General features: G+C 39.6%; 1 protein-coding gene and 1 long non-coding RNA gene across 3 annotated transcripts in view; one reads left to right on the top strand and one right to left on the bottom strand.

Moving 5' to 3' along the window:
• Window positions 1-16,345, bottom strand: part of LOC137974463 (receptor-type tyrosine-protein phosphatase delta-like) — a 112,354-nt gene that overhangs the window by 91,064 nt on the left and 4,945 nt on the right. Inside the window, exons 2-4 of the mRNA XM_068821473.1 lie at window positions 15,510-15,713; window positions 11,595-11,795; window positions 5,839-6,114 (exon numbers count right to left, since the gene is read on the bottom strand). Of these exons, the coding sequence (XP_068677574.1) occupies window positions 5,839-6,114; window positions 11,595-11,795; window positions 15,510-15,713 (681 nt within the window). The remainder of the gene's footprint in view (window positions 1-5,838; window positions 6,115-11,594; window positions 11,796-15,509; window positions 15,714-16,345) is intronic.
• On the top strand, window positions 9,999-13,724 carry LOC137974467 (uncharacterized). 2 transcript variants are annotated; one of them, XR_011117465.1, is made up of 3 exons: window positions 9,999-10,158; window positions 11,531-11,808; window positions 13,082-13,724. It is a non-coding gene; the product is annotated as an uncharacterized lncRNA (long non-coding RNA). The 2 variants fall into 2 exon arrangements; XR_011117466.1 differs by having other exon boundaries at window positions 10,042-10,158; window positions 11,601-11,808; window positions 13,082-13,723.

Below are 16,345 nucleotides of genomic sequence, written 5' to 3'. Positions count from 1 at the left end.
CGCATCTGCTCAAACGAGGATATACAAAATAAAACGAAGTTTAAAATGCTTGTGTTTTCTCCAAAGGGGGTATCAGGGCTTCTCAGTGCTCTAACAACATTCACTTAGCAACGAATAGGTGTGTGCAGCTTTTAGGTTTTAGTAAAAGGATATAAACTAAGGATTCAGGTTGGAAGCATACTTTACAGTGCGTTGAAAGTGATAACGTTCTTCCAAACTTGAATGCGACGAGCGCTTTTGTGTGGCAGGTTCTATTGTGTTGAAGTGTTTGACACTAAGGATGGTTAAGACGTATGAAAAGACAAACATTGGCACGAGAAACTCAGAAAACTCTATAGCGTTTTTGATATTACGGTGGTTTTCACCAGTTTCAACAATTTGGAGGTAATGCCTTATTAGAAGGATTAACTCTACAACATTTGTTCACGAAACGGCAATGTTGTGGCACCAAGTGAAGCCTCATTTGTGTTTTTCATATTAATTTAAGCACGTTTTCTTTCGATTAAAGACATTGATGTACAACAAGTTCTTTCGCTCGCGAATGTTACTTGGGCTTATACTTTCGTGGCCAGTGTAAACCACCTTTTATGACTTTTTTTTTATCGATCCAAAGGTGTTTTTCCTTGAAAGGGGTACCAGGAGAGTTTGTCCAAAGATTACGCGATAAATAAAAATAAAATGAATACCATCCACAGTTACAACGTTTTTGATTCGGTGCCTCTTGCTTTTGAAAGCCGACAATAAAGACTGGAGTAGATTTGAAGTCCGCGCAATCAATTATTCGGTAAAGATATGCTGATAATTCTTTGTTTCACGACTTCATTGAATATGAATCTAGTCCAGCAGACTGAAAAAACGTTTGACTCAGTTCTAGATCCAGATGATATTCCTACCCAGATTCAAATTTCAATGTTATAACTTACTCTATGAGATTGGCTGGAAACCTCATTAATAGTTTTTAGTATAAACACACAGGTGATTATACAAAATCGCGCGCTCTCATTGGGTCGCTATCTCGGATTATCAGGCGATAATCACCTCGACGGACAAAATGGCTGCAAGCAGTCATTTTGCCACTGTAAAATGAAGAAGATTTCGCGTTGAAATGTTTTTTTTTTCCCTTTTTTTTGAAATAATTACCTGTGTATTTATACTAAAACAATTATTCGCCTTAGGCTCAGTGATTATCGGTGAATATTCACCTCGACTTCGTCTCGGTAAATATTCACCGATAATCAATTTGCCTTCGGCGAATAATTGTTAAATAGTTTATCAACACGAAATTATTTCATAATACTCACATTGTACATTGAGTGTAGCAGCATTGGAGGAAACAGTTCCAACGGTATTGTTTGCTTGGCATCGGAATTCATGGTCGCTGTCATTCGTACTCACATTCGTCACTGTCAGCTGTCTACCATTTGATGATAAACTGACCCTGCGATGGACAGTCTTGTTGAAATTAGACCCATCAATGGTCCAAGAAAACGAAGGTTCTGGATTTCCAGTGGCGTTGCAAAATAAACTGACACTGTCTCCTTCTTTCACCGTTCGATTCCGAAGATGAGAAGTGAACACAGGCTTGTCTGCAAAATGTCACAAAAACAAGGATGTATCTCCTATTTTGTTATTGATCGATTTACTTTGAAAAATTTATACACCATCTGCCTCTAAGATGAACTTTTGTTTTTCCAGTGATATTTAAGGGGAACACGAAATGCTTCATAATTGGTTGAGGAAACGGACGTAAACGTAACAGGAATCCGGAGTACGTTTGTCTTGTAGAAAGCTAAAATGGCATACAGGTTTCCACGGCAAAATCTTCCATTTTTAAACACACGACAAAACCGCACGAAATTCAGTGTCACGATGAGGATTCCGCATCTGCTCAAACGAGGATATACAAAATAAAACGAAGTTTAAAATGCTTGTGTTTTCTCCAAAGGGGGTATCAGGGCTTCTCAGTGCTCTAACAACATTCACTTAGCAACGAATAGGTGTGTGCAGCTTTTAGGTTTTAGTAAAAGGATATAAACTAAGGATTCAGGTTGGAAGCATACTTTACAGTGCGTTGAAAGTGATAACGTTCTTCCAAACTTGAATGCGACGAGCGCTTTTGTGTGGCAGGTTCTATTGTGTTGAAGTGTGTGACACTAAGGATGGTTAAGACGTATGAAAAGACAAACATTGGCACGAGAAACTCAGAAAACTCTATAGCGTTTTTGATATTACGGTGGTTTTCACCAGTTTCAACAATTTGGAGGTAATGCCTTATTAGAAGGATTAACTCTACAACATTTGTTCACGAAACGGCAATGTTGTGGCACCAAGTGAAGCCTCATTTGTGTTTTTCATATTAATTTAAGCACGTTTTCTTTCGATTAAAGACATTGATGTACAACAAGTTCTTTCGCTCGCGAATGTTGCTTGGGCTTATACTTTCGTGGCCAGTGTAAACCACCTTTTATGACTTTTTTTTTATCGATCCAAAGGTGTTTTTCCTTGAAAGGGGTACCAGGAGAGTTTGTCCAAAGATTACGCGATAAATAAAAATAAAATGAATACCATCCACAGTTACAACGTTTTTGATTCGGTGCCTCTTGCTTTTGAAAGCCGACAATAAAGACTGGAGTAGATTTGAAGTCCGCGCAATCAATTATTCGGTAAAGATATGCTGATAATTCTTTGTTTCACGACTTCATTGAATATGAATCTAGTCCAGCAGACTGAAAAAACGTTTGACTCAGTTCTAGATCCAGATGATATTCCTACCCAGATTCAAATTTCAATGTTATAACTTACTCTATGAGATTGGCTGGAAACCTCATTAATAGTTTTTAGTATAAACACACAGGTGATTATACAAAATCGCGCGCTCTCATTGGCTCGCTATCTCGGATTATCAGGCGATAATCACCTCGACGGACAAAATGGCTGCAAGCAGTCATTTTGCCACTGTAAAATGAAGAAGATTTCGCGTTGAAATGTTTTTTTTTTCCCTTTTTTTTGAAATAATTACCTGTGTATTTATACTAAAACAATTATTCGCCTTAGGCTCAGTGATTATCGGTGAATATTCACCTCGACTTCGTCTCGGTAAATATTCACCGATAATCAATTTGCCTTCGGCGAATAATTGTTAAATAGTTTATCAACACGAAATTATTTCATAATACTCACATTGTACATTGAGTGTAGCAGCATTGGAGGAAACAGTTCCAACGGTATTGTTTGCTTGGCATCGGAATTCATGGTGGCTGTCATTCGTACTCACATTCGTCACTGTCAGCTGTCTACCATTTGATGATAAACTGACCCTGCGATGGACAGTCTTGTTGAAATTAGACCCATCAATGGTCCAAGAAAACGAAGGTTCTGGATTTCCAGTGGCGTTGCAAAATAAACTGACACTGTCTCCTTCTTTCACCGTTCGATTCCGAAGATGAGAAGTGAACACAGGCTTGTCTGCAAAATGTCACAAAAACAAGGATGTATCTCCTATTTTGTTATTGATCGATTTACTTTGAAAAATTTATACACCATCTGCCTCTAAGATGAACTTTTGTTTTTCCAGTGATATTTAAGGGGAACACGAAATGCTTCATAATTGGTTGAGGAAACGGACGTAAACGTAACAGGAATCCGGAGTACGTTTGTCTTGTAGAAAGCTGAAATGGCATACAGGTTTCCACGGCAAAATCTTCCATTTTTAAACACACGACAAAACCGCACGAAATTCAGTGTCACGATGAGGATTCCGCATCTGCTCAAACGAGGATATACAAAATAAAACGAAGTTTAAAATGCTTGTGTTTTCTCCAAAGGGGGTATCAGGGCTTCTCATTGCTCTAACAACATTCACTTAGCAACGAATAGGTGTGTGCAGCTTTTAGGTTTTAGTAAAAGGATATAAACTAAGGATTCAGGTTGGAAGCATACTTTACAGTGCGTTGAAAGTGATAACGTTCTTCCAAACTTGAATGCGACGAGCGCTTTTGTGTGGCAGGTTCTATTGTGTTGAAGTGTGTGACACTAAGGATGGTTAAGACGTATGAAAAGACAAACATTGGCACGAGAAACTCAGAAAACTCTATAGCGTTTTTGATATTACGGTGGTTTTCACCAGTTTCAACAATTTGGAGGTAATGCCTTATTAGAAGGATTAACTCTACAACATTTGTTCACGAAACGGCAATGTTGTGGCACCAAGTGAAGCCTCATTTGTGTTTTTCATATTAATTTAAGCACGTTTTCTTTCGATTAAAGACATTGATGTACAACAAGTTCTTTCGCTCGCGAATGTTGCTTGGGCTTATACTTTCGTGGCCAGTGTAAACCACCTTTTATGACTTTTTTTTTATCGATCCAAAGGTGTTTTTCCTTGAAAGGGGTACCAGGAGAGTTTGTCCAAAGATTACGCGATAAATAAAAATAAAATGAATACCATCCACAGTTACAACGTTTTTGATTCGGTGCCTCTTGCTTTTGAAAGCCCATAATAAAGACTGGAGTAGATTTGAAGTCCGCGCAATCAATTATTCGGTAAAGATATGCTGATAATTCTTTGTTTCACGACTTCATTGAATATGAATCTAGTCCAGCAGACTGAAAAAACGTTTGACTCAGTTCTAGATCCAGATGATATTCCTACCCAGATTCAAATTTCAATGTTATAACTTACTCTATGAGATTGGCTGGAAACCTCATTAATAGTTTTTAGTATAAACACACAGGTGATTATACAAAATCGCGCGCTCTCATTGGCTCGCTATCTCGGATTATCAGGCGATAATCACCTCGACGGACAAAATGGCTGCAAGCAGTCATTTTGCCACTGTAAAATGAAGAAGATTTCGCGTTGAAATGTTTTTTTTTTCCCTTTTTTTTGAAATAATTACCTGTGTATTTATACTAAAACAATTATTCGCCTTAGGCTCAGTGATTATCGGTGAATATTCACCTCGACTTCGTCTCGGTAAATATTCACCGATAATCAATTTGCCTTCGGCGAATAATTGTTAAATAGTTTATCAACACGAAATTATTTCATAATACTCACATTGTACATTGAGTGTAGCAGCATTGGAGGAAACAGTTCCAACGGTATTGTTTGCTTGGCATCGGAATTCATGGTCGCTGTCATTCGTACTCACATTCGTCACTGTCAGCTGTCTACCATTTGATGATAAACTGACCCTGCGATGGACAGTCTTGTTGAAATTAGACCCATCAATGGTCCAAGAAAACGAAGGTTCTGGATTTCCAGTGGCGTTGCAAAATAAACTGACACTGTCTCCTTCTTTCACCGTTCGATTCCGAAGATGAGAAGTGAACACAGGCTTGTCTGCAAAATGTATAGAAGTAAAGGATGTTTTACTTTCAGTGATAAAGATATTGGTGAATTGCCTCTACTAGGGTCAAATCGAAACAAAGTGTAAAGAAAGAAAAATGAGAATATGTTGCGTTTGCAGTTATTCCTGTTCACTCAGACTTTCCACGGAAAGATCCGTCATTGCAAAATCGGAATAAATAGCGTGCGAAATATAACCAACCTCCGGCCATATTTCAATTTTGTTTTTCATTTGATACGAAATTAGAAATTAAACTGCATCGGCATTCTGATAAGTCGTGAATACCATAAATGTAGGCTGTTGAAATAGTACAGGACATTTCCTGAGTAAACGATATTCACAAGCAGATTCGGACAGGATAGTACGATTGAGCATACGTTGTTTTACCGACGACAGGCATTACATGTTATGCGGTGTCTATATTGACCAAAGGGAACGGTGGGCTCTGTGTCTATTTAAAAATAAAAAAAAAAAGGATTGTTCTCACATAGCACGTTCAAAGTAGCCGCATCGGAGGAGGCGTTGGTGGAGCCATTGAACACTACACAACGATATTGCCCACTGTCCTCGGAGATGACATTCCTTATCGTCAACGTTTTATTGAGCCGCCCAAAGCTGATTCTGGAGTTTGCATTCGTTCGTAAAAACGACCCATTTTTAGTCCAAGAAACTGTGGAATATCCACTCGCGTTGCAAGAAAAAGTCACGTTACTTCCCTTAATCACTGTCTTGCTCTCCGGATGTCCTGTGATTTCAGGTGCACCTAGAATAAGAAAGCAAATATCATTGTTGCAATACCTAATGCAGAAAAGATGGAAGGGCCAAGTGGATGTAGTGTTGTCTCTCACTTTCCTAAACGTTTTATGCACTTTGTCCAACACGACTCAGATTAATGAACCGGGATTTTTGAGAACATTACACACACACAGAATATTAGAATTCAACATGTTAAACAGTTCGACGCAAAAAAACTGGGAATTGCGAGGCATGTCACAATCGGGTTGGTTTCTATAGAAACTCTCGCTGGCTGTGCGCACTGACCCTGCTACTCGAAATAAATATTACTTTGTTAATCAACCCATCTTGCAGTCTATGGGACAGAAAGCACATATAAGCGCTTCTGAAAGCCGCAATAGGGTTCCTGTTTGATACGTATCACAGCACAACAGCCAGTTGACTGTGTACCCATTTTCTCTAAGTTCAAGAAAAACAGTTTATTACTATACGTGAACTCGACAAATGGAAAAATGCAACTGATAAACGCAGCAAGCCAGAACATAGTTAGTAGAGGGGACTGGTGCCCTCTACTAACTATGACCAGAAATACCATTCGACTTCATTTGTCGGATAACCTACCAGTCAACAGGTTTTAAAGGCTATATTTTCAGGGAGGAGAGGCTACTTTGTCACTGTCCGCGGGTTCAACCATGTGTGACTACTTTTCCGGCCACGGTGAGGCCATTCATAAAACCAAGGGGATTCCGGTTTTTATACAAAGAAAAATTGATAAGCTCAGACATGTCCTTAAGTTAAACTTTTAACCTCAACCTTTGTACGATTCAGCAAGAGAGAGTTTCTGCATTAAAAAGTGAATCATCTTGACGATCTTTTCATTGAGACCAAACGGAATTAGGTTCCCCAAGACTTGTTTAAACGCTCTTATTTGAATGATGAGAGTTGCGCTCAGCATTACTACTATGCAGGTATTAAGTCTTGATTGATAAATCAATTTGTTCATTCCTTGTAAGTGTGTGACTTTAACGAGGCGAAGAGGCTTGAGAATCTTCTAGTTTTCCCGATCTGACCATTTTCCATATTCCTATGCCTTTTATTCGTTTACAGCTTCCGCAGCCGAACACAGAGCAATTATCACCTGGCATAACTTTATGTGGTATGGCTTTACATAAACAGTTCAATTTTGCTTTAAAAGTCTCAGAAGCTAAACAACTTGACCCTCTCAACTCCAACGCCATCTTGGATTATGTTTGTGTACGGTCAATGTCACGTGTCAGGTCATAAAAGCGACCAAAGACATAGTCTTTTGAAGTTTGCCGGGTTTCATAACCAGTCCCCTCTACTAACTATATATATGATCTTACCTATCTCTAGTTCAGTTTGGGGATGCTGTTCTAAGGAACTCTCTCAGAAAGGTACAAAATTGCGTTGCACACGGATCATCTGTAATCATGATAAATACTGCCGAGCTCTTGCGTAATTTGAAATGGAACAAACTAGATCAGCAAAGAGCTATTGCCAAAGCAGTTTTGATGAACAATGCCTTGAACAACCGTGCCACCAATTATTTGAATACTCGGTTTTTTCCGCGTAACGCCGGAGAGTTTAAAATTCTGAACATAACCTATCTATACCACAGCGGTGTACTAATTATGGTAAAGGAAGTTTTAGTTATAGCGGAGCTGTCTTATGGAGGAGCTAGCCTGCCGAAAGAGGTGAAGCAATCACAGAACTATTTAGCTCTGTAATATACAGCTGTTTCGAAAAAAGGTGTCCAAAAGAGGCGTAGGAGCGTTTGCGACAATGCCGAAGGCTAATATGGGACAATATTCAATATGTTGTGAACGCCAGAGCCGAACATGCCACGACCGTACAGTGAAGACTACGATGGCGAAATATTTGGATGAAAGAGTTCTCAGGATATAGCGTTAATGAAGTGGCAGTAAGCACATGCACACTTATGTTGAAGCTCTCTCCCACCATCACGTTACCAAAACACATCCAAAACCAAAAGAGTTCATTAGCAAAAACGATGGCTCTGCACGCGCACAACGGGTTTTGGTACATTTCTCAAACTTTCTCTGCGAAACATTACATAAAAAAGTGACGTTAAAGTTGTCAGAATCTTGCTTTCTTTGTGAATCCTAACCCTTTGTCACTAATTTATGGCCTGGATCATTTGACTGAATTTTGAAACTCTCATATCTCAAAACATGAGCATGTATTTCTAGGTGACGTTTTCGATAGCATTGCCGTTATGTTTTCTTTGGCTCATGCAGACTGACAGTTTACCATAATGCCTTTGGCATTGTCGCGTACACATTTATGCTTCTTTTGGACAACCTTTCTCGAAACAGCTGCATATGGTGCCGGTAAAATCCGTTCTCAGGCTGAATCCATTTTTGAACACACTTAACTGATTAGAGTGTAATCAATCTCGACCCCAGAGCTCTTCTCTTGACTGAGGGAGAGAAAAGCTCTGGGGAACCCTGAAACAAATTGTCTTCTCGTTGGTTTTCGTGAAGAACAATCAAAAGCGTCACTAATTGGTGCATTCATGTTATCTCGAGGAGTGAGCAGGCGCCGTAAGGTTCAAATGGCCAATTTTTGGCTATAAGAACCGTACGGCGCATGTTCTCCTGCATAGTGTTTCCCAGAGCCCTGGGTCGATCCGAGGCTCTGGTGACGAGAATGGAGTGTAATGTGAAGTGCTGAGTATCTCTAGCCCATATGAACCATGTGAGTGTTAGCCCTATTGATGGAAAAGGGCCCACACAAGGACAGAGAAAAACTGTTACCAGGGTGGGAATTGAACCCACGACCTTCGGGTTAGATCACGCTGCCCTACCGACTGAGCTACAAGATCAGACGAGAGCAGGCCGTGGGAACTGACGATATTAAAGTTACGGCAATGAACATGTTACAAGTACGACACTGTGTTAAAATAAAGTTAGTTATTAGTTCACATACATAAAATACTCAAAATTGACCATGACAGAGTTATGCTGCTTCATGCACAGTTGAACTGACGAGGCGTCACACTCCCATTTTTCCTTACTTACATTGGAACGAAAAGTTGGAATAACCGCTTCCTTACACGCTTACCGAATAATTTACCAGAAAGATTTGTAAGGACCGTTTCAAATGACGTTGTAAACAAGCCACTCCAAATGAATATGCAAGTACCCGCAGAAGATTTTAGCACCCGGAAACTACTGGGAAAGCGATCGAAACCTGAGAAACAAGAAATGTCACCAATATTGTTTTAATTAAGCACGATTGAAAACATGTTTGTAAGTCGTTTCGAGGTTAAAAGTTGCTCTCACCAAAGGGAAAACAGCTCATTTTCGGTTGCCGTCCGCGTCTCAAAAACGCGCGTGCTTAGACCCTCAAAACCAACTTGACTGAATTTGCTTCGTCCATAGTCAACTTGACACCTTCTCCCAATTGTGGGAGGAAAGAAATGTTTATTTAAAGTGCTCGGGTTACAGACGAAAGATCGAAAGTGATACTCGCACTTCAAAGGACAATTTTCAGCAATTGTGTCGTATTGACACCTGAAAATTTCAGGTGTTAGGGTTACGGTAGGTTATTTTAAATCAAACCTTGAATATCCCTGCGCGACAATAAAGGGACTTTTTTAATTTACTTTATCTATCACCACACGGAAATACGACTGAAACGCTATTTAATTCAGTGATTTACATGTTTTGACTCAAAATGTACGTAACCAGCACAGGTCGACTTAAAAATGCAGTCAGGTAAAACTCCTGGCGGGGGGAGGGGTCCTGTATGCTACATTGGTAGCCCAAAGTGTATGATTTTCTAGCCGTTTTTTTTAGAAGAATCTACTTCTGCATCATTTGGCGATGAGAACGTTCGTTTTCTGGGAGTACCCCCCGCCCCCATGGGGTAAAACTATGGTATACAGAAGCTTAATAGTTGTGAGACAGTGACTTAAGGTCAACGGGTTCAGAGAATCCCTGAAACCTTATAAAAGCCTGATCGAGTAGCAGCATCCCATCATTTCAAGATCATCGCCAGAGCAGATCATCCAACCTCAGCACTGAAGGTAAGGGTAGTCTGTACAATCTACACGACTAAGCATCAAATGAAAACGTCCGCATTTCAGAAGTACATCAATTTGTAAATCTTCCATGCCGAAATTCACGACGTGACTGACGGATATTCACAGGTCACGGTTGCCGAAATCCCTGAAGGCAAATTCATCAATATTGATCATTTCCGATACTTCACATGAGATACAGCTCATTTTTTGTGTGATCCAGCTTTGGTATGTTTAAAACCAGCCCACTTAGCTTGTAAAGTCGAAACTGGCTTTAACAAAGCGCAAGCAACAAGGCTACGCCCCTTGGAGGCGGTGTATCATGAGCCACGAAAGACGATTATTTGTAAAATTAACTGCCAATAATAGCATAAATTCTCTTATAAAATTCATGCATAATTATTAAACTAAAAATGTATGTACATTCTCACAGCCTCCTTGTGAGGAAATTTTAAAGCAGTTTGTAACGTATTACGATATCTCCATATAATATTTCCTATTTTGTCTCATAATATTTTTACTTAAAAGAGGTAAAATAACCGTGATGCACGAAAGGCACGCATTTTCACTGTAGATTTCTTTTGAGTTGCTTTTGCTTTTAGCAGCTCTTCAAGGGAACTAAATAACTTCATTAAAACAGCAAATTCTCAGTCGATTGAGTCATGTGAAGTACTTATGATTTGACCCCGGAAATTATATACTAATCATCTCTAATGGAGAAAAGATATTTAGCAATGTTAGTGTGGTTGTGAAGACAAGCTAAAAGGGAAAACAGCTCATTCCCGGTTGCCGCCCGCGTCTCAAAAACGCGCGTGCTTAAAGTGCCCCTGTGATCAAAAAAACCACTTCCTTTTTTCCTTCAGATTTTGAAAGTGTGTTTGCTTAACACCTGACTGGCAAAATTTTGAGCTTTGATTTTTATCCAAAGGCCGTTTACTTTTGAGTGTAAGTTTTGGATTTCACGGTCCGCCATTACTCACGTTCAAAACTGACCGATTGGACCTCAGACGGTTGGATCCAGGGAAAAGTGACGTCAGAGGCTCACTAGCTTAAAATTTCAGCGTGTGAACGCAGCTATTATATATGCAAAGCGTGAGTTTAAAAGTCTGAAAGCCCAAAACCCCCTTGCTGCATATTAATTCTGCGGCGTACACACGTATTGCATTCGTAAACTAGTGAGCCTATGACGTAATTTTCTCCTCGATCCAGCTCTCACAAGAACATAATGTTAGTAATGGCGGACCATTAAATAGGAAAATTACAGTTAAAATAAAGAGGTGTCTTTTTGAAATCAAGGCTTAAAACGTGGGTCACTTAGTGTTTTGTTAACATAGTTTTGAAATCCAAAGAAAAATATGAATTGATTTTTTGGTCACAGGGGCACTTTAACACTTAACATCCGACAGTCATTTGAAAACTGCTCTATCAACAAATTCTCATACCTGAAGGCGTTTGGCTTGGAGTTGGATAGACAGGCGTAGAAACAATCAGTCTAATCGTTGAAGAGCTTTGATTTGATGAAGACAAAGGACCGGAAGACTGTGGTACTGAGGGCGAAACAGCCGACGTGGGAACACTATTCAAAACAGCTGTCCTTGATGTTTTCGGCGAGGCGGACATAGACGGACTCTGCGAAGTATTGGCTGATGTAAAAAGGTAAAAAACTTATGTAAGACGTCAAAGTGATTTTGCGAATGACTCGGTTTCCCATCAACTCAGCCTGTGACTTGAAATCTATAGCGCTCCACACACTGGTAGTTACCTTTAGAAACTCATTACCAACTGATCAATGCATGAAAAGGTCCATAGTAAATGGATACAGTAGTATTAGTATCGACATTTCTTTAATTTGTACTTGGTTCATGAAGTAATACTTAACCTAATTATTTACCAATGTATTCCTTTAACAAATATTTTTTTTATAATTTGCTATGGGTCACCTACTCGATTAGATCACTTAACTTCACACCGCCTTGTATGTTGTATTTGTGTTAGTTAAAATAAAATTCATGTCATTGTCAGGACGAGGACCGCAAATAAATGTGCCAAAATGCAAAACATACGTGCATGGCGTGCAGAACGTTTGTTTATGTTCGACACAAACTGCAGCATAACTGCACGGACGCCTTTTTCCCGCCCTAAGCGCCGCCTCCAAAAGATGACATCGCTATCGCAAGTATTTCGTAATTATTCCATCTTGTTTAGGTTATGCAATACGGGCGAATTATCCTGTGGCTGGATGGGCACGAACGGTTTTCCAGTTAATCATAAGTATCACAATTTTCTCACATTTGATTGGTGTATTAACTACTTTATTTTTCACTAATTATTGTGTAGGGTTGAAATCGGACAGTGAAATCGTAAAGTTGGCTGTAATCGGATACCTGAAATCGGACAGTTACATCAACCAATCATATTAAGAGCACCAATCACAGAATTTATCACAATAACCATAGCAACAACTACTTACCCTACCAAACTGGGGATTTTCCAAAATGAGCAAATTTGTAACATTAGACAGTGAAAAAGGAATGCATTAAAATTTTGTTTTCTCGGAAATTGTAATGGTTATGATTAGTTGGTAACAGGACTTCGTGTCGTCCAATTTAGTCTCTAATCGTACTTGTCAGTAAACAAATCGGACTCCCGCTACGCGGTTGTCCGATTTTGTTAATCACTCGTATGATTACAGACCAAATTGGACTCCACTCAATCCTATTACCATTATAAATACAGGAAATAGATGGTTGTATGTGTGCTAGCATGGTCAAAACCTATAATTTGGTGACTTCACGTTGTTGTTTTGTGGAGTGGGGTAAAGAAATACCGCTGAAATGCGTGACGCACGTGCAGCACAATTATTTTCATCCTTTTTAAGGTGGCTGAACACAGTTTTTGATACCTATGTTTCATTTACCTTTTTCTCTAGAACCCTTGTTCGTTTGGTCGCCAAAAATGGTAGCAAGCAAGTTAACAACACAAACTTTAGTTTCTCGATAGTTAAGCTGACGTATATGCTGTTGCCATGGCAACATGAATAAAATATAAAGAGGCCTTTGAAATCGGTTTTGTTTATTTGCAGAAAATCTGGTCGTTAGATTTTCTTTATAATTTGCATGCAGCAAGCTTGTAACGATGCTCACAAGTTCACAATATTTAAATAATAATTTGACAGAGAGATCTTTAATTATCCCTTTTTGAAGGTTCACTGGAAGTTCAATTTTTCTTCAATATTCCAGTTACTTATTTCCTAAAGTATTTTCGTGCCAAATTTCGTTAAATTCTAACGAGTGGCTCTCGAGAAATAGGAGTATTTCCGGGAAAGCTATTCCGCATTAAATCGCAAATTTTTAACTTACTACGCATGCGCTGCCTTTAACTGGGTTCTTTCCATAACAAAGAAAAATCTGCGAATTACGGAGGTCTTTGCACCGTTACCTTTTCTAACATACATTTCTAATAAAAGACTAAAACCCTCAAAACACTTTGTTCAATTATGAGGAAAAATAGTACAGATAGCAGAAGCATTGAGCAAATAAAATGATTGCTGTATTGAAGGCATGTTAATTTTTTTGCAATCCTTGCCCGCGCGCTGCATTGCGTTAGCAAGAACGCGCGCGAAACTGACTGTGTTCGCCCACCTTAACCAATAATATTCTCGCCTTGTGGGGTAGTCGTTGCCGTAGCCGACGCCGTTAAAGTAAAAAAGTAAAGTAAAGCAACCATATTTAACGTCGATAACTCGTAACAGTAATTCAACTGACAAACCTGAGGTCGATGGTGCGCTCAATTTACTCCCCCCTCTCCGCAAGTGGTCCGATTTACGGGTATTTAAAGCTACTTAGCTACACGGAAGGGAAAGAAGTCGAAACAAGGATGCGAGATCCGGGAATCGAACTCAAGACCTCTTGCACCAAGGCCGCGCACTAACCGACTGTGCCATCCTTGTTCCTTAAACTCCCTATTGCGTTAGCTGCGAAGACGTGGACGAGAACAGAGAAAAAACAAAAACAAAACGCAAGAATAATGAACAAAGCCAAGGGCTCCGCACGATATGCAAGTGCGTAATACCGGCTTTTCAGTACTTATTCCTAACAACGAGGTCAGTTACGTTGATGAAGTAAGCCTTTGAATGTAATAAAACTTCCATTCCAGTATATTCACAACTCGCTTCACATATCGAGCAACTCGAAATGGCGAACCTCCATTTGCTCGAAGCCTGGTTAGCGCTAACAGTTGGCTAATAGGTATCAAAACGTATAGCCGGGTTTCCACGGTATTTAACGCTGGTTAGCGCTAACCATGCTTCGCGGCAACCCGGGCCAGGTTCAGATGACGCTGCTGGATCCTCTTTGGCCGTCGAAGTCGAGTCACTCGCAAACGAGGAAACAATGTTCACGGGCATCCAAGTGAGAGACATTTGTAGGCTCCTTGTAATGTATAAAGTCCGTCCAGGTTTTTATCACCTTGAAGAGTTTGATCTGTTCGTTTATCTTAGCTGAATATTGGAGTGTCCGAAAATTTTAGGGAATGAAATCTGCATTTCAGAAATTGCTAGCTGAACGTTACCTTCCATGGCCAGGGAACCATTTGTTCATCCGAAACTTCTAGGTGACCTTTTTAAGTGCCAAAAATTGCAAAAATATCCCTTCCGAACACGTAAGGGACTGCTTTTCACGAATCTTTTAGGTGATGTTTTAGTAAAGAAATCTACAGCTGTATTTGTACTCATTAAAGTGCCCCTGTGATCGAAAAAACCACTTCCTTTTTTCCTTCAGATTTTGAGAGTGTGTTTGCTTAATACCTGACTGGCAAAATTTTGAGCTTTGATTTTTATCCAAAGGCCGTTTACTTTTGAGTGTAAGTTTTGGATTTCACGGTCCGCCATTACTCACGTTCAAAACTGACCGATTGGACCTCAGAGGGTTGGATCCAGGGAAAAGTGACGTCAGAGGCTCACTAGCTTAAAATTTCAGCGTGTGAACGCAGCTATTATATATGCAAAGCGTGAGTTTAAAAGTCTGAAAGCCCAAAACCCCCTTGCTGCATATTAATTCTGCGGCGTACACACGTATTGCATTCTTAAACTAGTGAGCCTATGACGTAATTTTCTCCTCGATCCAGCTCTCTCAAGAACATAATGTTAGTAATGGCGGACCATTAAATAGGAAAATTACAGTTAAAATAAAGAGGTGTCTTTTTGAAATCAAGGCTTAAAACGTGGGTCACTTAGTGTTTTGTTAACATAGTTTTGAAATCCAAAGAAAAATATGAATTGATTTTTTGGTCACAGGGGCACTTTAACACTTAACATCCGACAGTCATTTGAAAACTGCTCTATCAACAAATTCTCATACCTGAAGGCGTTTGGCTTGGAGTTGGATAGACAGGCGTAGAAACAATCAGTCTAATCGTTGAAGAGCTTTGATTTGATGAAGACGAAGGACCGGAAGACTGTGGTACTGAGGGCGAAACAGCCGACGACGTGGGAACACTATTCAAAACAGCTGTCCTTGATGTTTTCGGCGAGGCGGACGCAGACGGACTCGGCGAAGTGTTGGCTGATGTAAAAAGGTAAAAAACTTATGTAAGACGTCAAAGTGATTTTGCGAATGACTCGGTTTCCCATCAACTCAGCGTGTGACTTGAAATCTATAGCGCTCAGTCCACACACTGGTAGTTACCTTTAGAAACTCATTACCAACTGATCAATGCATGAAAAGGTCCATAGTAAATGGCTACAGTAGTATTAGTATCGACATTTCTTTAATTTGTACTTGGTTCATGAAGTAATACTTAACCTAATTATTTACCAATGTATTCCTTTAACAAATTTTTTTTTATAATTTGCTACGATTAGATCACTTAACTTCACACCGCCTTGTATGTTGTATTTGTGTTAGTTAAAATAAAATTCATGTCATTGTCAGGACGAGGACCGCAAATAAATGTGCCAAAATGCAAAACATACGTGCATGGCGTGCAGAACGTTTGTTTATGTTCGACACAAACTGCAGCATAACTGCACGGACGCCTTTTTCCCGCCCTAAGCGCCGCCTCCAAAAGATGACATCGCTATCGCAAGTATTTCATCTTGTTTAGGTTATGCAATACGGGCGAATTATCCTGTGGCTGGATGGGCACGAACGGTTTTCCAGTTAATCATAAGCATCACAATTTTCTCACATTTGAT

Source organism: Montipora foliosa, chromosome 10 (genome assembly GCF_036669935.1).
Source record: "Montipora foliosa isolate CH-2021 chromosome 10, ASM3666993v2, whole genome shotgun sequence".
NCBI classification, from domain to species: Eukaryota; Metazoa; Cnidaria; class Anthozoa; order Scleractinia; family Acroporidae; genus Montipora; species Montipora foliosa.
The sequence above is the reverse complement of the archived record's forward strand: the minus strand, read 5'-3'. Positions and strand labels throughout refer to the sequence as shown.